Source organism: Crocodylus porosus, unplaced genomic scaffold (genome assembly GCF_001723895.1).
Source record: "Crocodylus porosus isolate Cpor-Errol unplaced genomic scaffold, CroPor_comp1, whole genome shotgun sequence".
Lineage (NCBI taxonomy): Eukaryota > Metazoa > Chordata > Crocodylia > Crocodylidae > Crocodylus > Crocodylus porosus.
This window is the reverse complement of record NW_017728898.1, coordinates 11,451-37,175: the sequence shown is the minus strand read 5'-3', so window position 1 is coordinate 37,175 and position 25,725 is coordinate 11,451. Positions and strand designations below refer to the sequence as shown.

The window sequence follows — 25,725 nt, the reverse complement described above, 5'->3', positions numbered from 1 at the left end:
ACCAACTTCCAAGAGAAGTGGTGCAGGCTCCTACCCTGGGGGTCTTTAAGAGGAGGCTAGATGAACATCTTGCTGGGGTCGTTTTACCCCGGTACTCTTTCCTGCCATGGCAGAGGGGTGGACTAGATGATCTACTCGGGTCCCTTCCGACCCTAGCAACTATGAAACTTGGCTACTTCACAGCAGTGTTAATGTATCCAGCTTCACAGAAAGGACAGGGTGACACAGGGGTTTAACACAGCAAGCTGAAAGGTGAGCAACATGCAACAGAGCACAGAACCCAACTTTCCAGCAGACAGACAGGTTACCTTCATCACAGCGTCTGTGTGTTCCAGCAGCCAGCCCACCAGTACATGGCCCGACTCATGAAAGGCCACAACCCGGCGCTCCTCCTTTGATAGGATCTTACTTTTTTTGGCAGTACCTGTAGGAGCAGAAACAAGTCTCTGACTTATGCGTGTGACCAGCTCAGAGGTATTAAAGTTCACTCTTTTCCAGCTCCTTGTACAAGCCAGCCCAAGCACAGAATAGCAGTTAGAGAGTCTGCTCATCTCCACTGCTCCATCTCTTGTCCAGATAGGGGAGGGAATACCACTTAAATTACATGCTGGCAAAGTGGTGCCCTCTATCATCTCAACAGTTCACCAGCTGAGAGCATATTACAAATCCAAATTCTCAAGAGCGGTGCCTGGGCAGCAGCTTGGACTGAAGCAGGAGACATTTTCAGCAGAGGTCTCTAATTTCGTGTCACAAAGGGCTGAGCTGAATTTTGATTTAGCTGATTCCCCCATGTCTAATGATTAAGGAGAGTTCCAAGAGTCAGACCTATATTCTGTTCCCAGCCTTGCTACAGACTCACTGTGTAAAGCCGCAGCCAAATGACAACTTTTTCTGTGTCTTCAGATCCCCAGATGAAACTTAAAGACACAGAACCCCATTGGCAGGGCCTTTATGTTCTTAGACAGAAGGCAGAGAAGTGCAAGATGTTCCTATTATCCACTTAGTTAAAAGAGTCTCCAGCTGAGGAGTGGGTATATTACAAACATTCAAATCGTAACAAGACAAAGACTACATGCAAAAACATTCTACTGCAAATCTAAGAAGTCTTCCATTCTGGTTATACAGGGCAGAGTGAGCCCACACAGCCTAGGAAGAAGCTTGTACTAATTAAGTTACAATTTACACTAAGGAGATCTCCCACCAAAGTAGGGGGAGAAAAAAAGATAATTTTTGAACATGTTAATTTTCCAGCTCAGCAGCCCATTAACATGGAATCAGCCTAAATAGGTATCTGAAAAACTGCTGAATAGGAGTCTAGCTTGTACCATGCATGTTGGAAATATGTTGGCTACAGAGCACTATGCGCCCCAACAGCTTGTTACCATGTGTGGTGTATGTGGGATGCAAAAAGGTGCCAGTACTGGAAAGTGGAAGCCTCTGTAGGGGACAGAGTGGGCACAGCAGAGAACAGCACCGCATCAAGTTTGCCTGATGCCTTGGAGAAAAAGACATTGTTAAAAATTAACGTTAATAGAAAGTCAAGAGCTTTATGAAACCAGGAAACTGCAAATTACATTCCAGTGTTTTGTACTATTACTGCTCAGGGACCTCCAACAACAGCTACACCACAAAGGCATGGTGGGGATGGAACAGCAGTCTCAATCACGGCAGCCTCAATTTTAATCAGAGTAAGTCAGACCCTTAATCTTCTTGTAGCATGGGCTGGGTTTGCTTTTTAAAATCTGGCATTTGCTCGCCAGCCCACCAGGGAGAGAGGCTGGACTCTTTGCAACAGCACAGAGTGTACCCGCTAAGCTGTTTCCTCCTCCAAATACAGCCTGCCTCATCCAGGAGAGTCCCTGAGGGCTTGTTTTCATCTCTGTTTAGGAGTCAAAGGCCCCTAGGACACTGCTCCAGTGGAGCGCTAGGGGGTCTCCCACAGGGGAAAGGAATAAGCAGGCTCTGTAGGAGGCTCAGCTTATCTCTCTACTGACATCCTCCAAAGGGAACCTGTCAGACCCCGCTCTGGCCACTCACTACGCAATTCCTGGCAGGCAAGCCTGAGACTGCTCCCTGTTTCCAGGGAGGAAGATGTGATAGCAGCTGCCACAAAAATAGCTCTTTTACCGCCTCTTTCATAGAGAGGATAAGGCAGATGTGGATTTCAGGGCCCGCAAAGTCTCCTCCTTTGATTCACCTTCTTAAACAAGCCACTTATTTTTTTTTTTAATCACAAGTGAGGTTTCCTTTGTTTCACAAAAGCTCATTGGACTGAGAAATCTGGCACCAACACTGCTGCACGTGGCTGCTTAAAGCGGCAGAGGGTGCCTGCCAGGAGTGGAAGGCCCTGTGGGCTCCCCTAGCCCAGAGAATTCAAATCCCAATGGCTTATTAGTTTTTAAGTAATACAAAAAGCCTTGTGACTCCATGGGTGCAACATAAGCCTTAGCTAAAAATCACATGACTCAGAATAATTATGATGCAATGGGCCAGTCTTTGGGCGGCAGAGGGAGGGTGAGGGGGACAAATCCAATGGAATCCCACCCTCAAGGGGCCTAGTGCTGTCCGCAGTTCAGAGCGCTGCTTTGCTGTGAGAAAAAGTGAAACAAGTGCCTGCGGCTGCAGCTTAGGGCTCATGCAGAGCATACTGGATGCCCTTCACTGGCCAATCTCAGGGTTACTAAGCAATCAGGCTTGGGGAAAATGTGGCCAGAATGACCAAGGTCTTCTGCTTCTAAAAAGTAGGTGAAATTGCCAGTAACCTCTTATTTAAAGCATTTAGATTCATAGATTACAGAGTCAGAAGGGACCCAATGCATGTCCCACTCCCTGCCCCTGGCAGGAAAGAGGACCAAGGTCATATGGCCCCAGCCAGGTGACTGTCAAGCCTCCTCTTGAAGACCTCCAAGTTAGGTGACAGCACCACCTCTCTTGGAAGCCCAGTCCAGACTCTGGCCACCCTTCTTGTAAAAAAATTCTTCCTAATGTATAACCTAAATCTACTCTCCACTAGTTGGCACTCATTATTCCTAGTTACTCCCTCGGGAGCTCTGGTAAACAGCGCATCCCCAATTCCCTGCTGTCCTCCCCTGATAAATTAGAAAGCACCTGTTCATCCAAGCACTTATAAGCAGCTATAGTTAATCATTCAACTCAAAAGTGAGGAATTGGCCGACCCAACATATTCTAGCCCAAGTGCCCGAGTTGCTGGGCAGAGGACAGACTAGTCCATAGCACCTGCCTGTTTTCCCAGCATCACAGTGTTTACTGTAGCACTGCACACTGGAGGGAGGTATGCATTTGTGTTCTTGCAATCAGAGCCTGGAGTGCTGCCCAGCAGACCAGACCAGAAAGCAGCAGGGCTCAAGGGCAGCAGTTTCAGGTAAATTCAGGGAGGATTTTTACTAAGTCAGAAGGAAAGCAACAGCAAGCACAGCAAGGTTGGTCACTCATCAGGCTGGCGACTCACTCTGAAGCATGCTCAGAACATGGAAGTAGAGTCCTGTGCTGTAGTGGCAGTGCACAATCTGGACTGAAAGACTTAAGAGGGGAAAAGCCTTTGACATTTCATTAGCACAGTGGGGCAACTGAGATCTTGGGAACCTGGGAGGCAAGGGAAATGGTTGGCATATTTCTGCTACTGAGCCACCAGGCTAATTAATGTTCTGTAAGCTGCACTGGCTTCTGGTAAGCTTCTGCGGGAAGTGAACGACTGGTTTTAACAAGAGTCCTCAATGGTTTGGGATCTGGTTATGTGGGAATTAGCTATCCCTAGAAGCCAGACCGAGGGCTCCACTGAAGTGCACAAGAGCAAAAGGCAGCTGGCAGGATGTTCTCTATGAAGGCTCCTGTTTTGCACTTCTCTCTCCTTTTAAGCCAAAGCCTGAACATGTCAAATGTTCCACGCATATTCAACACTCATCCGCTCTTTCCTTATCCTGGCTGCTGAAGAAGGGGTAAAAAGGCCTCACACCTTTTAATTATAATAGTGCTGAACGATGATCAGATACACCAAGATACTCTCTAAAAATAAAATCTTATGAATTCAAACCAGCTTTTCAGATCACCCTCATTGGGTTCACTATTCTCTTTGCACCTCTCAGAGCCACTGATCCAGGCTTTTCTGAAGACTCAGGAAGACCACTAGCAGTTTGGACTCTGGTTTGGAAACTTCTTTGCCCTCATAAAGGCTAAAACTTTGTTTTAAAACATAAAAGGACAATTTTGCAGCAGCAGCAGCAAAAAAAAAAAATCAGAGAGCCTGTCTCTATCCAGGAGGAGGCACGGTTAGAACCCATCCATCTTCCTAGAACTTTGCCCAGTAATTAGAACCACACTGAAGAAGCGGCAAGCACTTCAGAGGCAGCACTATCCTAGCATGTCTCCAAGAGGCTAAGGGTCAGGACAGCTCACCTGCAATGACTTTCTCCACAGCATACTCAAAGCTGGAGGTATGGATGGATTTATGGCCCTCTCTGGCAGCATGGAGAGCAGCCTCATTGCAAATGTTTGCTACGTCAGCACCTGTGAATAAGGCAGGTTACAAAAGTTACATTTTATTTGTTATGATGGGCAAGAAGAGGCAGGGGGGCAGCAGAAACAGCAAGGCAAGTCTGGAAGAGGATATAGGGAAGTAAAACACACCCGCTTCATGAGCCCCCTTTGTTACTCAGAAACAGAGAACAAACTTAATTTGTGGTGTTTATGTTGGATTTAAACAATGCAACTGCCTTGGCAATCAGCACTAGGCTGCCATGCAGGGGACACAGTTCAGCAATCAATTAACAGGGCTAAAAAGCCCAGGCTGGCTTTTGACAAGAGGAGTGTTGTGGGCCGGCTGGGATTGGCATGGGCCAGGGCGTTGTTCAAGCAGCAGCCACACAAACCTCTGCACAGAAGAGAAAGAACATCTGTTCTGAGTTTGCGTATGTGTGCGTGTGGGTGATGGTGGTGGGGGGCTGGTGAAAGAAGTCACGAAGAGGCAGCATGCTGGGGCCTGTTAGAGGGGAAAAAAACTAGAAAAAGATATTCCAGGAACTGCATGAGAAAAAAAAACATTGAGGCCCTGTGCTCAGCAGCTCAGTTTCAAGCTGCCAACTGCCCACTCTGACCAGCGGCTGGATATGGGAACCAGGAGAGTGGTTTGATTTTTTACCCTGTACTACAAAGTAACCTCTGTTCCTTTCCACCCGAGATGGAATCCTTTTTTTCCGTTAAAGCTTTTATTGATTTAGCAATCTCTTCCTGGCTCAGCATAGTGAAGTGCAGCTCATTTGCAATAGCAGCCTGGTGGTGGTAGCCTTCTCTCATAGGAATCTGGGTCACAAGCATTGTAGAGGCTCATTCCCCCTCCCTCCCCCTCCACCAGGCAGCAGACAGCCGGGTGCCTGAAAAGGTTAAGAGCGTTCCTTTTAGGCATGTTGGTATGGGAGGGACTGCCCAGGTTCTAGCCACGTCAGGAATAGATGAAGAAAAAAAAAATCACCGAGACAAAATGCATCATATGTGAGGGCTGACAAAAACAAGAGCCATGAGCTCACAAGCAAGGAAACCCTGACAGTGCATCAAGCCCTGGCAAGGAACAAGCGTCTTGTACCGCTGAACCCTGGGGTGAGCTCAGCCAGGTGCTGCGAGTAGAAGCTGCCAGTCTGGGTGAGCTTCAGCCCCTTCAAGTACTGCTCGAAGATCTCTTTCCTGTCCTGTGAAGAAAAGACAGAGCATTTATAGGGAGAGGCAAGTACTCAGTGATAGCACCAGCGATCTGGAGACGGGGCAGGGGCTTTCAGTAAAACCCCAACACGCGAGGCAGCCAGCCACTTAGGGCCTGTACTTCCAGCTTCCCACCAAAGTGCCTGGTGCTGAGGAAAGGACAAGGCCACCAGAGGGCGAAGCTGCCCCACTCCACTGCCCTCGCCCTGGGGGGCCTGGATGCATCCACAGCTCTCAAATTCAGGACAGATGCATGAAGGCTTCCAGTAAGTCCTCCCAGAGTCACTCTGTCCCCTCCCAGCTTTGGCTTTGGTTTATGGCTTAATGTTGCTTCTGCCATCATAGGACTTACGGGTGAGGAACCAGGAGCTTGGCTGGTGTGTCTGTGCCCTCCTGTGCTGTCACAGGAACCCTTTTGCTCCCTGAGCAGCATGTGACAATCTCAAGATTAAGTTGGGGGCTGAATGACAGCTGGCAAGGGGCCAACAAGTGACTCATTCAGAAGATCCTGATTAAAACAATGGGCTCCATTGCCAGGGATTTTTTTACCCCCACCCACCACCACCTTCCTCCTCCAGGGCAGCGACACAGTTCATGCTTCCGGTGCCAGATCGTATCACGCATTTAAGGTATTTTGCATGGAAACCCCGAGGAAGATGGTAAAGCTGCAGATGGGAGGAGGACACGCTCTGCATGAGAGCACGTCTTCGCTGCTGGTTTCCAAGCCTCTGTTGCAATGCCAAAGGCATGGGACTGCTGCTGCTGAACAGATCCGAGCATGCTTGGGGTTCAGAAGTGGAGTCACATGTATCCAGAAACAACAGGACAAGTGGGGGACAATGAGCTGGGGGCATTGAAGGTGTATTCCTGCCCTCAGCTCTCCCCACACAGGCTGTACTAGCTACAGCACCACATTAGGTAGCTCTTAGCTTCAGATGGAAGAGCGAGAGCACACAGACGCATCATAAAACTCTTTGCCTCCAGGACACAACAGCCACCTTCCAGTAAAGCTCTCAACCACAGCTAGACAGAAGCAGGGGGAGACACCTGAAACTGTGAGTCATCCTGTCGGTGCAAAAGACTTTGCATTACCACAGTGAGTCTTTGCTTTGAGGCACAGACAAGCAACAGAAAGATGGTTCCCAATCTCTATTGGCCCATGGCCAACAAGACGGAGCAAGTACCACATTAGACTTCATTCTCCCTGGCAGCCTCAGTTTTAGTTAATTTCCCGTAGCTGTGAACAAGGCCCAACAGCCCTGCAAGGCAGACTGACAGCAAGCCATGACCATTGAAATAGGTTTGCCACTCCCACCAAAGACTTGGGCATCACCTACACAGGTATTCATGAAATGGTGATGTAGTGGGACAGCAGTTTCACAGCTATATTGGGAGGGTGAAAGGAGGGAGGTGGTATATACCTGGAGTGTTGGAAGATCAATAAAAATGTGCCGGTCGAGCCTCCCTGGTCTCATGAGAGCATCATCCAAGACATCAGCGCGGTTGGTAGAAGCCAGCACTATGACATGATCCCTGGTCCCCATGCCTGTGGGGAAACAAGAGCAAAAATAAGTGTGATGGGATTTGCTATTGCAGGGCTCCCATTCTGCTGTGCAAGGGTATAGCTGGGGTGGGGAGAAGGAAGCCACAGCTGAAAACTTCAGGGCATGAGGCAGACAAGCTGCAGACTTTTGCTTCCTGTTACTTAAAGATGCTGGCCTGGAAGGCAATCCTGCACCATTCAGGCCAGGCCATACCTATTTTCTTGTACTAACACTAGTCTTTAGTTAGCACAGTTCATCTACCCTGGTGTTTACTTCATGAACTCTGTCAGTTGTAGCCCAGTGTGAAAAGAAAGCCTCAGCCTGAAGAGCTAACCTTCCAAACTGACATCATACAAGCAACGGCAATTACCATGTATCTGGGCAATGACATTCAACACATCCAACCTGTTACCGCCAGGGTTTAGGCTGGGCCCTTGCCTCCCAGACTGTAAGAACAAAAGGAACATAAGGGTTTAGATGTCTGGAGTCACGGGGGGTGCGGGGCCAGTGCAGGAGAAAGGCACCACGGGGCTGTTGCTTGTGTAGCTCAAGTGGGGAGCAAAAGAACCATGCTGAGTCACTGAACCATGCTGCTTATTTGTTATGTTCCATCAGGTGCCTGGAGGCCTCTGGGTATGTGTCACTCAATATATTCTTTCAAGCAGCAGATGTCAATAGGCCTGGCATACAGCAAGCTTCCAGGGAAGGCCTGGGTTGGTTCCTTTCTCTTCCTTGACTGCCAAGTCAGATGCTACAGCAAAGCAGCCTCCTGAACATAAGCCTGTTGAGTTTCAGCTCTCCCCAGCTCCCAGAAAGCTGCAAAGCTGCCAAATGTGTCAACACACACTAGCTCACCAGAGAGATTAAGGCTACAGGTAAGTCACAAGACTGGCCCTACAGGAAAAAGCAGCTTGTTCCACCATGCACCTCAGTTCTTCCTCCCCACAGGACACTGTCAGAATAAGCTCCCAAAGAGGATGAAGCACCATCATTCTTCGGTCATGTATCACATTGCACTTCAGAGCATAATAAATAAGCAGAGAGACTGGCAGTCACATGGGGGATAACAGCCTTCATTCACACGGCAGGATTAGACTGTACCATACATTATCTGCTTTGCAGCCGGACAGATTCAGTCTTAAAATAGGTCTGACTATTAGGATGTATATAACAAAAGCAAAACTACCGAGTGTATTCTTCTTGCATCAGCTTCTTGCTCCTAGCCTGGGTCCCAGAGGCCTGAAACATCCACTCCAAGAAAACCAAGTCAGCATCTCTGAATCTGTACTAAGCCTCCCAACATGATGTCACCTGGCTATTAAAAGGTTTTGGCTTCAGTGGCCACAGGATCAGTCATGAGGAGCAGCCAACAGAAGCAACCCCTGCGAGTTGTATTGGTGAATAAAACTAGTATTGGAAATCCAGCCTTAAAAAAAAAAAAAATCTTTGCATTTGTACGGCTTAGAGACAAACTGCTTGGAAAAAGAAAGGGTTAAATGGCTTTGATTAATTTAACCACTCTGTCTCTTCCCTGCAGTAAGGGGAGAGCATCAGGCCAAGAGACTTCTTGTTTCAGCAACTGCAGTGTGTGCATCTCCAGCCACTACACTCGCAAAGCCCCACTGGAGCACAGCCACCATGGGGAGGGGGGCAGACTATCAGGTCAGCGACTGGCTTGCAACAGGATCAGCTGAAGAGAAGGATTGTAGACAACAGCCATGAGCAAACGGTTGCTCCTTAATGCCCAGGGTTTGTGGTGCAGACCAGGCTTTGGGATCTCACCAGGTTGAGGTCATTTACAAGGAAATGGTGTGATCAGGCTTCCCCTTCTGCTGTTCACTATGTGCTCAGAATTCCCTGCTCAAGCCACACACAGGTGTGGATGTTGTCACCTTTTACTCCAGTGAGCAGGAGGCTCCTGGTACAAGCTGGGACACAAACCTGCAGGGCTCACCCCATTTACCTAGGCTGAGTTCCATCTCCAGCACATCCATCAGAAGATCCTTCTTAACCTCCTGTGGGTTCCTCAGAGCCAACACAGGGCCTCTTCTCTCTGGGGAAATCTGGTTGCAAACAAACATCTCCATGCTCCCTGCTTCACTCACCTACCCAAGTCCAGACTTCCTTTCTGTTCACACTCAAATCTTGAGTGGGTCTCCCTGAGGTGTCCCCATGGACACCTAACCATCAGATGCAGCTCAGGATCACCACAGAGCTCTTGACATTCCCCTCCCTGCCATCTTCCTTGATCACCGTGGACACCATTTCTGGCTTTGACAAACACAGCTTCGCTGTTCCTGGACCCACTCAAAGCTGTTAAAGGAGGAGGAGGAGGGACGTGGATTTCAAGACAGATAAAATCCTTAAACTTGGGAGAGACTACTAAGAAATGTGACTGGCAAGGTGGGGGCAAAATGCAGGTTTAAGTCTGGAATCCTTGTGGAGGTAGAAAGGCCCTCCACAAGGCTGGGTGAGAGCAATACTCACCATCCATCTCCACCAGCAGCTGGTTCAAGGTCTGCTCCCCCTCAGCGTTGAAAAATGACATGCTGGTTGAGCGTTTCTTACCCACAGCATCTATCTCATCAATATACACAATACAGGGGGCACGAGCCCGGGCTTCTTTGAAGAGGCTACGAACACGAGCCGCTCCAAGACCTAGGGAAGGGCAAGGAATCAGGGGAGAAATAGGGGAATTACAAAGGTCAAGCTGTATACACTATATATATTTTAATTATCTGTGGTACAATAGCACCGATAGGCCACAACCAAGACAGAAGCCTGGCCCTGGTCAAATCCTTGGCAGATAATAGCCCTTGCTGTCAAGAGATTACAATCAAGCAAAAAGACAGACAGACAGACCAGAAGCGAGACATAAAAAAGTAAAATGAAAGACCAAGATCATATAGCAAATCAGGACACAAATATGCAGCATCCTAAGTCCCGACCAGTACTAGAGCACACTGCCTCTCTTCACTGGGCTCATAGTACTCCAGGCATCCTCAAGAGCTGCTCTAGGAAAGAAAGAAAGAAAAAAACTCTCACTCTAGGCACACCTGTCCCTGCTGTGGGTTAGAGATTCACCCACCCAGCCCCTGTGCTGTGCTCTATGCAAGAAGCCAGATTCCTAGGGAGGGCAGTCACTCTTACCCTTACACAGGGAAAGCAGCCTGGAGGGGAGAGCTTCAGTTCCAGAAACATGAGGCAATAGTGCATGTGCAGACTGGGCAGTCAGTGAGTAGGGGTCCTGGGCAACTGCTCTGCTGGTTGGGGAACATGCCTGGCTGCTGGCAGGAAAAAAAAAGAGGGGCACAGCAGTGCGAATGCCACACCCTAGGCTGCAAGGAGAGCTGCAACAGGGGCTGAGGACATCAAGTTTGCTACAGGCAGCAGGACAAAGAGCTCTCCCCTGAACAGCAGAAAGGGATGGAAGGAGGTCACATTACAATAGTCAGGCAGGGAGCTCATGCTGGCAGTTGTGCCAATGGCACTGACTATCAGCGACAACACATGTTGCGTCATCTACACATACGCTCAGGCCAACCTTGCCTGGGTTTGGCTCCTTGTCCCAGGCACAGGAAGCACTTTTGCATGCTCCAGCAGATTGACCTACCCCTCCACCTGCATTCTTTCCTGTCCAAGGTCAACAGACTTACCTCCTATCACCTCTATGAACTCGGAGCCAGCCATTGCCAGAAACGGCACTTTTGCCTCAGTAGCCACGGCCTTTGCCAACAAGGTCTTTCCACAGCCGGGAGGGCCAAGTAACAGGACACCTTTGGGCACCTTGGCCCCAAGTTGGAGGTAACGGTCTGGGTTCTGCAAGCACAACACAGTTCTGTCAGTTGCTGGAGGGTAGGTGGAGGGAAACGAGGAGCGGGGGCTGGCCATGGTGTGCATTTTTAAAGGGGCAACATTCAGAGTTTAATTTGTGACTATCCAAAATAGACAAGAAAAGCGTCAGGGGCTCTGAGTTCATGTGAGCAGAAGCCTGCGCTCTCCTGCTCAGCACTCACCATTACAGAGACTGGCTTTTGCTGTCACTGGCAGCTTGTTTAAACAGGGTCAGCACAAGACAAAGAGAGAGTGCATCCTGCTTAGACCATTCAGGAACACAGGCAGCAAAAGACACTGGAGCTCATTCGCCCTCACCCCCCCCGGAAGAAAGGATTATAAAACATTAGAAGTACTGTGAACAAGACGCACAGCTAAGGAAAGGTGAGCCCGAGGAATTCTACCCGACTCCAACATTCCCTCCCTGCAGGGAGGACCTCTGTCTTTTGCCGTCTAGGTCAGAATCACTCTGACCCTGGGAATCAGGCTGTGCTCATATGGGCTGTCCAGAAGATCTGCCCTCTCTGCCTCTGTTCACAGCAAAAGCATTTGTAGTTCTTACCTTCAAGTAATCCACAAATTCCTTGACCTCCATTTTGGCTTCATGCATTCCTGCCACATCCTTGAAGCTGATCCCTTTCCCAGACTTCCCGTCTACAATGGTGAAGCGAGCCATTTTCAGCTGGTTCTGTAAAGGAGACAGCATGTGACATCTAAAGGCAGAGTCTTGGCATGGAAGGAGGGGCAGACTAGCAATGCTGGGTGAGATCAGATAATGGAATTCACCTACTTCCTTGAGCTATAGGAAGCATAAAGCATGATCTCTTCTAACAAGATGCATCACAAAGCCCAGCATATGTCTCTGTTGTAACTGAGCAGAGCGACTCAGTGCCACCAGCGTTTCACTTTTGTGAAGACAGTAGTGCCATTCCGGTAACAGGGGCTGGGACTGCCAATTCAGTAACTTTCTTAACCAAGACCTTTTCCAGTAATAGACACAGAGGAAACCTGCAGCAGCTCCACCTCCCAACCAAACAATCAAGTTCCAAATCTGAGCAGAGGGCCCAGATCCACAGGGCAATATCCTCATTCTGATTTCTAAGCCTTAGACCTTAGGTATATTTGGGCTGGATATAAATGAATGTGGAGAAACATAAGTGAATGGCTCTTTACCATCAATACACCACTCTGCACTATGATCTGGCACTGCTGCCACAGTTTCTGTTCCAAGGCAGTTCACAAATGGAACTACAGGCTCTCAAATGTAACAGGCACCACATTTGAGCCTCCTGGTGTGCGTTAAACCACAGTGACAGTCAAAACAACAATTTAGTTAAACACCTTCCCTGTAACTGCTCATTATGCTTTGCTGAAAACAGCTACTAAGATTTTTTTTTTTAAGGTGCGTGGGGAGTTTGTTTCGAGGGTCTGAACTGCCATACAGGTCCAACTGCAGAGAGTCAGACAGGGAGGGCCCAACTATAACCACACATGCCAGAGCAGAAACTAGCCCAGAAAGCCCCCTGCGGTCCAAGCTTTTTTAAAGCTCCTCTGCTCTTCCAAGCAGTTGCATTTCATTCTACAAAATGAATGCAGAGCCAGCAAAGAAGTGCCCAGGCAGAGATATGCTGGGAAACATCTTAATGGGGATTTGGATTCGGTGCTCTCTTCATTCAAGAGTCCCTAGGATTAATGCAACCACACCCAGGTCAGATTTACACAGTCCTGTCTGCTTATGGAGGGGCAAAGGGGATTTGACTGATGTTACACACAGGGCCTGTGGCATGAGGAGAAGAGGCCAGCCCCTAATGAAATCCAGAATTTGAACGTATTTTATACATTGAGAAGTCATTTTGCAAAAACCAGAGATTCCTACTCACAACTGTATGGGAAGGCAAGCCAGAACGAAAAACACCATTTGCAGCTGCAACTCATTAGTGAGCTTTGAAAATAGCATAGCAAACTGCATTGCAAATTCACTGAGCTCAGCCCTTCTTGCTGTCAGGGAAAGAAAGGGCCTCAGCTGAAGCCAGTTACTGTATAATCTAGTCAGCTGATCAGGATAGGAAAAGATGCAAGATATGTCAAGACCGCACAGTTTCTGGCATCAGTTAATTCTCATCTTCTGTTGACTTTATGAGGGGGGGAGGGGGAGAAGGAGGAGGAGGAGATCAGGCCAATACAAGATGAGACGAACCAAAAGCTTCAAGACAACTAAAAGCAGCTGGGCTTGGTGTACTTACAAAGGCACTGAATCCTCCTTCCCATTCTGCTCTCAAAGCCAGACGGCCGAAGTACCAAAACATGGCTATTCCTAATACGAGTGATCCCACGGAACGGAGGGCCCTGAGAAACAAACACAACACGGTAGCAAGCCAGGTACAGATTTCAGCAGATGGTCACAAGACACTTATTCAACTGATCTATTACTGGGATATTACAAAGACCTTAGCAGTTCATCTAGAAGTGCAACAACAGAGGGGAAAAAAACACCAGAAGAAAAATGGCATCAAGAATATTTTTCATACAACAAAAACCACAAGTTACATAACTGAAAGGGGTCAACAGAGGCCAGGCAGATACAGACGATATCTGCCAAAGTGACACTACCTTATCACCTCTTTCAGAGGAATATCTGCTCGTGATAAAAATGGGCTAGATCTTGTGCAGCTGATTTATGCCTCACTCAGGATCCGGTAGGGGTAAGGCAGCATACTTCTCCAAGTGAGGAGAGCTAGACAGAGGGGCCTAATGGCTTCTTTGCATGGATTGGACCTAGCACCTTAAATCCTTTGGGCAGCTAAAGGTTTGGCTCCTTAGATCAGAGCCACCACAAGGGTGCTCAATTCTACATGGGCTAGTAATGGGCCCTCAGGGCCAGTTACTCAGCCAGGGATCACTAGACTGCAAAGTCCAATCATGGTCCTTGGATCATGGTCACGGTTCTTAGGCTCTCTATGCATACAACACTGCTGGGTCCCCAGACCCTAAAGCTTTGTCTACAGCACAGGGAGTTAGAAAAAATAGTCACCTTTATTTTGCCAACAGTGCAAACAAGGGCTTGGTTCTGCACAGTGCCTAGCATCTGAACAGGCCCAGATTTGCAAGTACTGTATACCTCAAAGGATCAGGCCCTGAATTCTGAAGTCACTGCGAATAATGTACAACCCTACATCTTTTAGGGTTCCTCTTTTCACAGGAGAACAATGATGTTAGGTAATGGATATGCAGCCAGGAACACAAGCTTGCTGCTTATACAAAAAAAAAGTTGGGGGAAAAAAACATTATAAATCTACAAGTTTCAGTCACATGATCAGAAGCAATAAATGCTGCATCTCATTCTAAACTAGTTCCCTTCACAGTCAGGGATGAAAAATTGCCATGTCTATTGCTCTTCAGGAGCCCCTGAAGGAAAGCCCATGCACACCCAGTTGATGCTGTTACCATCTGCTACATTACAAGAATGCAGCTAAGTAATGCTGGAAGACAGCTATGGCTCCCCTGAACCAGCAGGGTAACTTGAAATGTCACAGCACCCTTTCCCTTCCATTTTTATGGTAAAGGAATATCTTGGGCTAGAAGATGCCAGATTTCTGCAGCTTTGCTAGTGGCTTAGAGTAAGCAGTTGATTAAAAGCACTTCCTACACTTGAGTCATGCACATGCTTAGAGAGAGCTTCCCTCTACCATGGTCTGTTTGCCCTCTAGGAAGGAGGTGCTTCTGGACATGTCCAAGTCCCTAGTAAGGGGGCTTCATAAGTCTGTTTGTACTGTGGATTCCATAAATCTTGTTTTGCAAGAACATGCTGCCAGCTTTACTAGAAGGACAAATAAACCACAGCAGCAGCAAACAGACTGTAAGATGCTGGTACTAGTGTTTAGAAACAAAAAAACCCTAGATTCCAGTCAGCACTCTTGCATCCTTTCAGGGAGGTTTCTCTCCCCACCCAGCCACCTCTTTTCACTCCTCTCTTGCAGGCTGATATTAGAATTAAAAGCTTTAGCCAGTGTTGAATTGTTTTGACAATGACACCTGGGATTTGGACTGGGGAAAAAAAAGTCTATAAATTTAATAGGAGCCCTTGCTTCTCGCTGACACCGAGTCTTATCGTTAAAGCCGTTCGTCTCGGCACACGGCTCCAAGTCAGAGCGAGTGCCAGATCCTGCTATCTGTCTGATCTGCAGCTATTGTTTTCATGGGCCAAAGCTAAGGGGGTTTATTTTTATAAACTGGCTCAACCCACCTTAAGCCAGTTTCATGTTTAAAGTAGGGAAAGGCTGACTAGGATTCCCACTTCTCTTTGCGCTGGCGGATAATGTCACATTTGGTGAGCCCACTGTGTTACAAGGTTTATCGTGGTTTGCAGTATGAGAATCGATTAAAAGGACAGAAGTGCTCCATTAGGAAATTACTTTTACAAAAATCCATAGCAACTCACGCCAGCTCTCTCAGGCTTGCAGATCCTCACTCTGGGGACTCTGAGCCTCTTGCACATTTCTGTCCTTTGCCAACATTTGCTGGTATCAGTTGAGTCCTGCAGAAGGAGCTCAGTCCCTGATGTTTAGATGCCTTCTAAAACAGGGCCTATGGTTGTAAGACACTTGTACACTCTTCAGGGCAGGGGCTGCCTCTGTTCTGGAGTTTGTGCAGTACTGTGCATAGGGTTACAGCCATAACATACATAAGCAATAGCAATTAACACAACATACTTTTCAAAGGGGCTATGGCGCTGGTAGGAAACTGGGATCCTGTCCTTTCTGTCAATGTTCAGCTGGTCCTCCAATGCGCTCAGCTTTTCTTCAAACTTGTCAATATTGACCACAGGCATTCTGAAAACCTGTACACGTGCCTGGACAAAGAAGACAGAGAGAGACACGTGGTAGCGTAAAGTTACAGTAGCAAGTACTAGCATAGGGGGATCAGGGTAAAGTCCCCTCTAACTCAGGGTCACCGTCTGTCCAGCAAGTGCACCAAAACAGGAGCAAGTAGCAATGGAACAGAACTGAGACCAAAGGAAAAAAAATAACTCTTGCCTTTCAGTCACACAAAGACATGCATGCATCTATACAGTTACATTTTGAGGCAAAGTGCAGAAAATCTCAGCTAACGAACTAGTCTCCAGAAACGGCAATAACTGTGTGCAACTTGGAGGACGGTGTTATTCCTTAAAAAGGCCATTTTTACCGGTAGCTTGGATCCACCTGTGCACCTGCTCAGAAAAAGGACGTCCATGCCAGTCCAGTTTCCTGCATGTGGTTGAGATCCTTTAGAGCACTTTTGTACATCCCACACAACAGTGAATGCCACGAAGTGGTTTGTGAACTCACTGAAGAAAATGAACCAATGACCAAATAAATGATTTACTGTCTAACCCAGTGCTTCTCAGCCTTTTTAGGCTCAGGGCACCCCTTGCTAGGCTCAAGTCCCAGCTCTTAGTTTTCATTCTTTGGAGGTTTTTTTTGATTTTGGAAAAATAATACAACATTTTTTTCTGTTGCAAAGAACTCAGAAAGACCACAACACATGGGCCTTTCTTAATACTATGAATTCCTATTTGAAATCTCTGGGCTTATCTTGCGAATGGTATTTGCACATATAAAAACCCTAACATTGCATGGCATGATGCAGCACCCCTGAAAGAATCTCAAGGAACCCCATGGTGCTGCACCCCAGGATGCTGCGGATCTACTCAATTTCTGATATTTCTCAGAAGTGACTCCTGATAAAAGCCCAGCAGGTCAATGCTTAATGTGCACTCAAGGGTTTTGTTTATTAAAAGAAATAAAAGGGTCTATGCATTTAGGGATTGTCAAGGATCCGAAACAAGATACCACATAGGTGGCTGTGACCATCTCTGCCCGTCAGCCAGTAGCAAAAAATTTGTACTCAAAGGCATCTTAATTGAGTCTATAAAAGGAAATATTTAAAGGGGCAAAACAAAGAAACAAATCAAAACCCTTTACATTTTTAGAGGTCTGTGACAGTTTTTGTGATATTTAAGCAACCATCATCAGAGAAGAGATTAAAATCCATAATTAAAAATTGGTTTAAATGGCAGAAATCCCCCGAACTTCACATAAGTGACATAGCAGCAGCTGGGGCTTTCTTTAACGAAGACATATTTGATAAATTTCTCCAACAACTTGATCTGGGATTATTTATTTCAGCAGCAAAGTCACTCACATGTTGTTTATGTATGATTGCTCCTGGATACAGAAAGATCTCCACTATGCCGGTCTCTGGATTCACCTGCACCCTCTGGATCTCCCCCTTGGCTAGCATCTCATTTGCAAACTCGTTCCAGGTAACACTGGCCGCATTCCCTCTCTGCCACTGTATCAGAATCCAGACGACGGACAATATAAGTAACTGGTTCAATCGAGTGTAGAAAGCAAATCGTTTCTCCTTCTCGCGCTTCTTCTCCTCCCCTTTGGAAAAGGAGAGGGGTATGAGAGAATGAAAAGACCTGAAGAATGGACACACAGCACACCACAGACTTGGTCATGAGCACTGTCAGCCTGCTGTCTGACATGCAGCTCTTCCTGGAAACCTATGTTTAAAAGCAGTATCTGGTCTGTGCTGAGGTGCCGCAGAGCCAGTTTTCCAGCAAGGCTGATGGAGGCCCAAAGAGATCGTGTGACCAGTCCAAGGTCATACACAGTGAATCAGTGTTTTAGATTATGTTACAGCCCTGGACTGTTCTGGCTCCCCGACTTCGTCAGACCGCAAGGCCTTCTCAACTGCCCTCATTACGTAGCACTAGTTCAAAAGCCTGTTTATGGAAGTGCAAGCAGCCAGATCCAAAATTAACAGTTGCTAGGAAGGAGGGAAGTTTGCCTTTTAATAACTGGCAAATATTTGCTTGTATCATGCTGCCACTTTCTACCCTTAGAATCTGTTGTAGCTGCTGCCACTTTCAGCTGCTCCCCCTGCCCCAAAAGTCAAAGCTGAAAGAGAGAGACTGTGTGCACAGACTATGTAATAGATACAGATAAGGGTCACATTTTTCATTTCAATTGTCAGTTTGGTAAAAGGAGGAAATGAAACAGCAATAAGAGTTCAAATCTTGCTTTTAGAAGGTATCTACTCTACTGCTTTGCACGGAATAATCTTTAGCACATTTTAAAAAGCTTTGATCAGTTGCTTCTGTTTTCACTTAAAAGAGTCTAATCTTGGTCCAGAAGGTCAAAAATCCATTAAACAGTTAGCCAATCCACCAAATGTCCCCTCCCTACTCCAAACTGAGAAACCGTTTATTTCAACTGTCTGGCCCGATACATATAAAAGATCAAACAAAACCATTGGAGCCTTGCTGCTGAAACCAAACCAAAGCCTTTGAGTAATACTGTAACCCGGAATGGGTAAAATACAGCCCATGGGCCAGAACCGGTCCATCAGGGGATTTTATCTGGCCCGCGGCAGGTCCCTTGGCTTCACTCAGCCCAAATGTGGGGGGCAGCCCAGGCCATGGTGCATGTGGCTGGTCCTGACGCCCCCAGGTATGCAGCAGGGCTCAGGTGGCATGGCAGCCAGACTGCTTCCTGGCAGCCCCAGCAGCAGCACCTCCTTCTGGCTGCCACTGCCAATACTGGACCCCTGCTACCATCACAACCTGGCACTGCTACCTGGCCAACCCAGCCCGTCTGCCCCACATCCACTCCCAGGGTCACTAGAAGGTACAGGTAAGGTCTCCATGGAGATCACCCTAGGACCCACACAGGCAGGGTGCACTCAGCTGGGTGGATGGGGAGAAGGACAGGCCAGGAGGGCTGGGGCGGGATCACACGTTGGGACAGCGTGGGGCCAAGGCCCAGGGCAGAGCCACAATGCACCGCCTGCACATCCCTGCAACGGGCACTGGTTCTGCGGACTGTAGCCCTGCACTGTCACCGCCCCACGATCCAGGCCCTGGCCCTGTTCACCCATCCCAGACGCTGTTCCCTGCCTGCCTGAGGCCCCATCCCACCCCCCTGGTTGAGCATGCCTTGCCTGCATAGTCCATGATTTTGACAGATGTTCACTTAATCCTATGCTAGAAGACTTATGGGAGGAGTAAAATATTATAAAATATTAATAATAATAAATAATAATAAAATTAAATAACACCCTTAACCACTTGTGTTTTGCCCTCCTAAGTAGTACTGCACTTCTTGATTAGGTCTTAGCTCCTAAAAACCTCAAAAGGCCAACAACATTTACATTAGCTAAGACACCAACTGCAAACCAAGATACTTTTAGCTGGTTGTTCTCTCTTTTTCAACTCAAGCTACTCTTTATAAAATGCCACCTGCTAGTTTTGGCTCATTTTTGAGTGCAGAAAAATAAGAGGAATTCTTCTGTTGCAAAAAACTCAGAAAGACCACACCAGGGCAGGTTTTTGACACTTTGGATTCCTATTTTAAATCTCTGGGTTTATCTTTTGAATCACACATAGTTGTTTGCTCACCTAACAAACCCTGGCAAGCTTAAAAAAACCTCTCACAGCACCCTGGTGAAGAATTACTGCTCTAAGCCAAAACAGATATTAGTATTATAAAATAAACTTTATGTCGACATTTAATCTAAACTTCATGGTGCCGAGAGAAAATCTCAATACATTCTGTGCTAGTTAAGCTAAGCAAATCCTTATGCATGGTGTATAAAAAAAGAAAAAGGACTAATAGGCTACTACAAGGCCTATTCCATAGATGGATTTAATTCAACAGGTTATGCACTGAACATACTTGCCTTTTGTCTTAATATGCAAAAAGCATCTAGTCAAGTAATTTAACTTTAAAACCCCACTGGAAGTATGGCTGACATATATCCCTGACTGTCTGCATCTAATCCACATTCCTAAAACTCCAGCCTTTTCCAGGCTGCAGAAAGTCTAGAGTCTGGAAAGGGCAGTGCTGGCAGAGGACTCTGTTTCAAGTGCTGACTACAACTTGATAAAAAACACAAACATCATCCCCTCTGCATTTGGACCTGGATGTTCTTGATACAGAATTTACTACCCACAACACTGTACGTAAATACCATTCTACACGCCAACATAAATTACGCCTGCACCACTGGACTGTTAAGTGCATCTGCCTGCTGCAGCCCAGATTAGATTTATTTGCAAATTCATAACAAATGCTCTGACACTGGAATTTATCACTAGCCACCAATTAGATCCTACACACAGCACAACAAAACCAGGGAACAAAAATACGACCAATCAGACACTAAAAAAGTCCTCTGTCCTTCAGATACGCAGCATCATTTTTCAAGTGTTTCCGAGCTCTATTCACTGTTTAACAGGAAAGGTTTGGCGCTAAACAGAAACAATGCAGCTTTTCAGATAAAGTCATAGCTTCAGAACAAAGTGACAGCTCAGGTTCTATGTTCACCCATCCCCTCTGTTCTTTCATGCCATTTCCTAACTGCTATATTATCAGCTAGATCCAGCTACACAAGAATGAGTAAACTAATCACAAAGCTTGGGTCTAATAGCCAACAAAGTCTTATAAAAAAAAGAGAGAATGAAGCGAGGATCCCTTAAAACCAGGTGATATCTTGCAATGTTAAATGAGGACTAAAACAGGCAAAGACTTTGCTTTTGCCAAAGAAAGTGAGGTGACTCTGAAAGATGCGAGTCCAAACACAAATGGCTTAAGCGTTGCTAGGATTTTCAGAGAGATCTCAGGTGGTAAAGCACTTCCAGGCCTCTACAGAAAAATACTGTTAAAGCCCTTCTCCCTCCGAAGTATCAGATGAAAGCAAGACTGATGGATACAGTACATCCCTTCAGAGTATGGGGCTTCTCCCATCTTTCTAGGTTTTTCTCATGAGAGACAACCATAACTTTGAGGAGACCACTGCAAAACAGGTCACAGTGAAATCATAGCTGGAACAGTGTATCTTACAACAATGCACTTTTTGACTTAAGACCCAGAAATGCCCATGCCTTCAATGCTACAGCTGAGCACATTCAGAAGACAATGCCTTAAAAAGCTAGAGAAAAGGCACTTACTGCTGCCAGAGGTGGTCCTTTACTCCATATTCAGGATGGTACAGCTGACTATGCACTTTAAACCTCCTGGTTACTATACCTCGGTTATCTTGCTACTGCAGTTTGTCAGAAAATGCAGCCACCCTTACAGAGCAGCATCCATGTTATAGCATTAGCTGCTTGCAATAAATAACAGTGACTGGAGACAACACTTGCAGGCAACAGCTGTGGGAACATTTCCAGCTCTTTACCCTCAAAAAAGCCTTCATGAAGAAATGATTTGCCATTAACCCCAAACCTGAACTCTATGATTAAAAGCTTGCAGGGCTGCAGTGACAGTCCGAGGAGTTCTTTTTAATAATTACTGCAGAGACCATCTTTCCCCTGGAGACATGGAGGAGGACTCCACCTCCCAAAGTCAAATTATTCATTCATCACAGGAGAAGAAAGGCCGCAGAACTCAGCAGGTTACTGTTTACAAATGTGTAACAGCCACGGTATTTCTTAGAGGATCTCTGGGGTAGTCATTCTTGTGTGGTCTGCCTGGCACCACAAAACCCAAACTCTCAGAAAAAAAAATGCTCAGTGCAGGTCCTGTGTGGCGCAGCATCTCATGATAAATTCTATATCAGTCTATATCAGCACCTGTTTCTCTCAGTTTGCTACTGCAGGAAAAGGTTAGGCGGACAGGAGGAGCACTCCTTGCATAAAGGAGGCAAGAATGAGGACCTTGAATTGGATTAAAGCATCCAGGCCCTGGCACTTCCCTGGCTAGGTGGACGCCACAGGGGCACTGTTCTGTTTGGCACTGGACAAATGCAATGCCATACTTTCTATGCCATCAGTAAGCCTCAAAGCATGCTACAAAAGTGTTAAGTACCATTACCTCCATTCTACAGATGGGGAAATAGAAAAAGGCAACAAAACAACTTGCTCAAGGTCACCTAGCCGAACAGGCATAGAGCCAGAAAAAAATATGCTGACTCTCAGGGCTCTGTCCACTAGGACACCGTGTCTCAAATTTGGCAGCTTTAAAGGTGATATTTGTGAACATTTGACACTGACACTCTCCAATATTTGAAGCAATAACTATTACTATGAATTTAGGTGGCATCCTGTGGATATTGCCTATTCCTACCCTACATACATATGGATGTCACTCTGATTTGGAACCTGTGCTTTATTACTTTAAAACTTCATACGTACCCTTATCATCCCTCGAAGATTTCTTTTTGGGTCTTTCATTTTTATCATTATTCCACTGAGAGCCCGAGGTAGTAAAATAGCATGTGCCACCTATGAACAAATATAGTTAGGAGTTTAATAACAGATGGGACGACTCAGTTCTGGGGAAGAGGCCCAGAAAGGGAAGGGAGGCAGATAAGCCTCAAATGCACCAAGGAAAAAGTTCTGTTCTCACACGTGCACGACTCCCATCAATGCCAACAGAAAACTAGAACAAATGTGAGCGAGAGAGGGGCAATTTGGCATAGCATTTCTAATCAATGTTTTTTTCCTCCCCCAGTAATCCATTCAAACTACAGCTCCATTTAGAAATAGTTTGAAGATAGCAGGTAACTCCCCTGGAAAGAACTCTTCAACAGTTCCTGAGCATGCACATTTGCCAGTAAAGTGTCAGCTTGGAGCTTGCACAAGCAATGGTAAAGGTGCACTACGGGAAACATGGCATGTGCTGCCAATGAATACGGCCTGACAGCCAACATCATTTCAACACCTATATAGAAAGCCTACCAAGCAGGTGGCTGCTGCATGCTAAGGAGGGCCGCCTTTGCCAGGGGAGCATATGAAAGAGAGAGAGAGAGAGAGTGTGTGTGTGTGTGTGTGTGTGGGGGGGGGTGTTAGCAGTTGTCTTCCTGTCTAGAGCAGGGAGGCTCGACCCAACGATATGCGAGGTCTTTCCAGTCCCTAACATCTACGATGTTCAGGCATGACATAAAATAACTGGATGCTGTTGGTGTCATCATTATCCATTCCTTCTAGGGCTCAGAAAGGTGGGCAAGCCTAGAAAGCAGGGTACTGGATGGAGGAAGTTATAGTACTCCCATATTGGAGGGTCCACCAGAGTTGGCGAGGAATGCATGGACTCCCCCCCACATCATGTAAGGAAGGGAGTTTTTTTAAACACAGCACACACATGCCTGGAGCGACTGCTCATCAACGAGCTGCTGGTCGGACCCCGAGATCATCACGACTTCACAGACGTTTGGGCCGGAAGGGACCTCGAAGATCATCGGGTCCAGCCTCCTGCCCGCCCCAGGGGCAGGAAGTCAGCTGGGGTCACAGGATCCCAGCAAGATCAGCATCCAAACGCTTATCTTGGCGCAGGGAAACTACCCATGGCACAGCAACCAGAGTCTGGTTTTAGGCTTCTGGCACTTCCGCGGTTCGCTCAGCTCCCGTACACTTGTGAACCGGGGGCGCGGTTTGAACTCCCAACAGAGCGTCGCTGTGGTAAAGATTTCCTCGTCACCAGTCCCTCACCGAAAAGCCCAAGATTCCTCCACTCTAAACACGGAAACACTCGAACGAGCTGCCGCAGGGGCTGTCTGTGGCATGTTACCGAGGCCAGGAAGCTGACCACGGCTGGGATTACTTCCGCTTCAGAAAGACGCAAAGGGCCCTTTGGGGACACCAGTGGACGACCTGCCCCCGGGGATGGACCCGACGGTGGTCTCGCCCCCCGGATGCACAGCTCACCCAGGAGTTTCCAGAGCCCAACGGGGTGCTGCAGCAGATGCCGCTTTGCCAGCGAAGCGCCGAGCCCTTGAAACGTGGGGGTGAGCGGTCGCGACAGGAGGCTCTGCGGAGACGGAAAGACGGGAAATCAACCAGGGCCATGTCAGGACGCGGGGAAGGAGGGGAGATCTGTTCTGTCGCAGGGCGCGGTGCTGCTCTTGGCTGGGCCGAGGAGAGGGAGGGCGAGAGCACCCGCCCGGCTCCCCTCCCCCAGACCTCTCACACACACGCGGGCACTCCGCCTACCTGAAGCACGCCGCCGCCTTGCAGGGCCCGGGCCCAGCCCCGAGGGTAGCGGCCCGAAGCCAGGCGCCGCCAGCGAGGTCCCCGCAGCAGCAATAGCAGCGCCATAACGCGCCGCGGCCTGCCACCGGGACCGGAAAAGCCGCCTGAAGTCGCGGCGGCCATCTTGGAGCCGCTGCCCGCTTTCAAGATGGCCGGCGTCTCGCGGAGCCGGCCGGGCGAGCCCCGCCCCCTCCCCTCCTAGCCCCGCCCCATTGATGCAGCCTAGGGCTCTCTGTGCTGAGAAAAGGGGGTGTGAGCTAATACCTAGTGGGTGTAATTAAAGATAGCACCTCTGCCGCAAGTCCTGGTTCCGCTGGTGCCTAGGGGGATCTGGGCAGCTTTCAGGCACAGGCGCCCTCCCCCAGGCACAGGAGATTGCAAAGACCACACAAGGTCTAGGTACAAAAGGAATCCACGCTCGTGGCAGAGGTGATCTCTCTCCTCAGACCAGCTACGTAGTCTCAGAATAAATGCGTAAATAAATAAATGTCTTTACTGACAAGCTTTCAGGCACAGGCACCCATCACCAGGCACGGGAGATTGCAAAGGCTGCACAAGTTCTAGGCACAAGGAATCCAAGCTCGTGGCAGAGGTGATATCTTTAATTAGAACAACTAGATATTTGGAAAAAAAAAACCAACGAATTTGTTTGAAGGTTTTTGGTTGTAGCTGTGTTGGTCTAAGGACATAGGCAGGCAAGTTTCTTTTGAGTAGATGTGATGTCTTTTATTGAACCAACTGAGTAACTGGAAAAAGTTCTTAGCAAGCTTTTGGGTGAAGTTACCCTTTGCTAGGCATAGGGAGTCTGCTAGTCTTTGTTTGCAAGCTTTCAGGCTCAAGCATCCTTCATCAGGTGTAGGAGATTGCAAAGATTGTAACAGTTCTCCTAGGTAGACATGAAAATTCATATTTCATTTCTTAAGCCCTTAGTAAAGCACTCAGGAGGAAGGGAGGATACAGCACTTGCCCCCCGCCGCCTCCTCTCTTGGAGGTGAAAGCCAAAAGCTCCCCATTCTGGAGCCATTTATTCCACCTACCACTTGCACTTCTTTTTGGGGTTGCCTGGGGATAAACACTGCAGGAAGACAGTCTATGTTGCCTGGAAGTGACGAACTAAGGAGTAACCCTTGGAACAGGATCTCTCCGTGCTTTAGGAGCTGGGTCAGCTGTACCAAATTCAAGTGTTTTCCAGTGAAATTCTTCTCCCATTGACAGGGAGTGACAGCAGGGGGCTACTGATGGATCCTATGCTCGGGGCTTGTTCTGCTGGTGAACAGGCGTGCTTTCATGGGCGCAAGACCCCCAGTGCCAACCAGAAGGCTGGTGATAAATAGGAGCAAGTAGTCACATGGACACTGATGTATCAAACCATGCTTTATCCCGTTCCTGAGCCAAAAGCATATGTAATATTTTTCCCCTGCAAACTTTTAATCATAGACCTGCAAGGGGCTTCTGAACTATTCTCTCTCTTCCCTTTGCCCAGTCCCCTCCCTGGTCTACAGTTACAATCTTGTTCATGCAACCATACCGGTGTGAAAGAGAAATCACTCTCCAAAGGATTCTGCTCTGCTGATACAGGCCCCGGTGTGAGTCACTTTGGCAAAAGAGCCCTTCCACATG

At 47.6% G+C, this 25,725-nt stretch overlaps 1 protein-coding gene across 1 annotated transcript in view; it reads right to left on the bottom strand.

The window, feature by feature from the left end:
- Positions 1 to 24,186, bottom strand: part of SPG7 (SPG7, paraplegin matrix AAA peptidase subunit) — a 29,005-nt gene extending 4,819 nt beyond the window's left edge. The window contains exons 1-13 of the mRNA XM_019556589.1: positions 24,067 to 24,186; positions 23,782 to 23,884; positions 22,270 to 22,359; positions 17,271 to 17,515; positions 15,797 to 15,936; positions 13,331 to 13,433; positions 11,650 to 11,775; positions 10,910 to 11,072; positions 9,741 to 9,911; positions 7,131 to 7,255; positions 5,597 to 5,699; positions 4,414 to 4,524; positions 309 to 424 (exon numbers count right to left, since the gene is read on the bottom strand). Coding sequence (XP_019412134.1) covers positions 309 to 424; positions 4,414 to 4,524; positions 5,597 to 5,699; positions 7,131 to 7,255; positions 9,741 to 9,911; positions 10,910 to 11,072; positions 11,650 to 11,775; positions 13,331 to 13,433; positions 15,797 to 15,936; positions 17,271 to 17,515; positions 22,270 to 22,359; positions 23,782 to 23,884; positions 24,067 to 24,171 — 1,701 coding nt within the window. The 5' untranslated portion in view covers positions 24,172 to 24,186. The remainder of the gene's footprint in view (positions 1 to 308; positions 425 to 4,413; positions 4,525 to 5,596; positions 5,700 to 7,130; positions 7,256 to 9,740; positions 9,912 to 10,909; positions 11,073 to 11,649; positions 11,776 to 13,330; positions 13,434 to 15,796; positions 15,937 to 17,270; positions 17,516 to 22,269; positions 22,360 to 23,781; positions 23,885 to 24,066) is intronic.
- Positions 24,187 to 25,725: the final 1,539 nt, after the last annotated feature.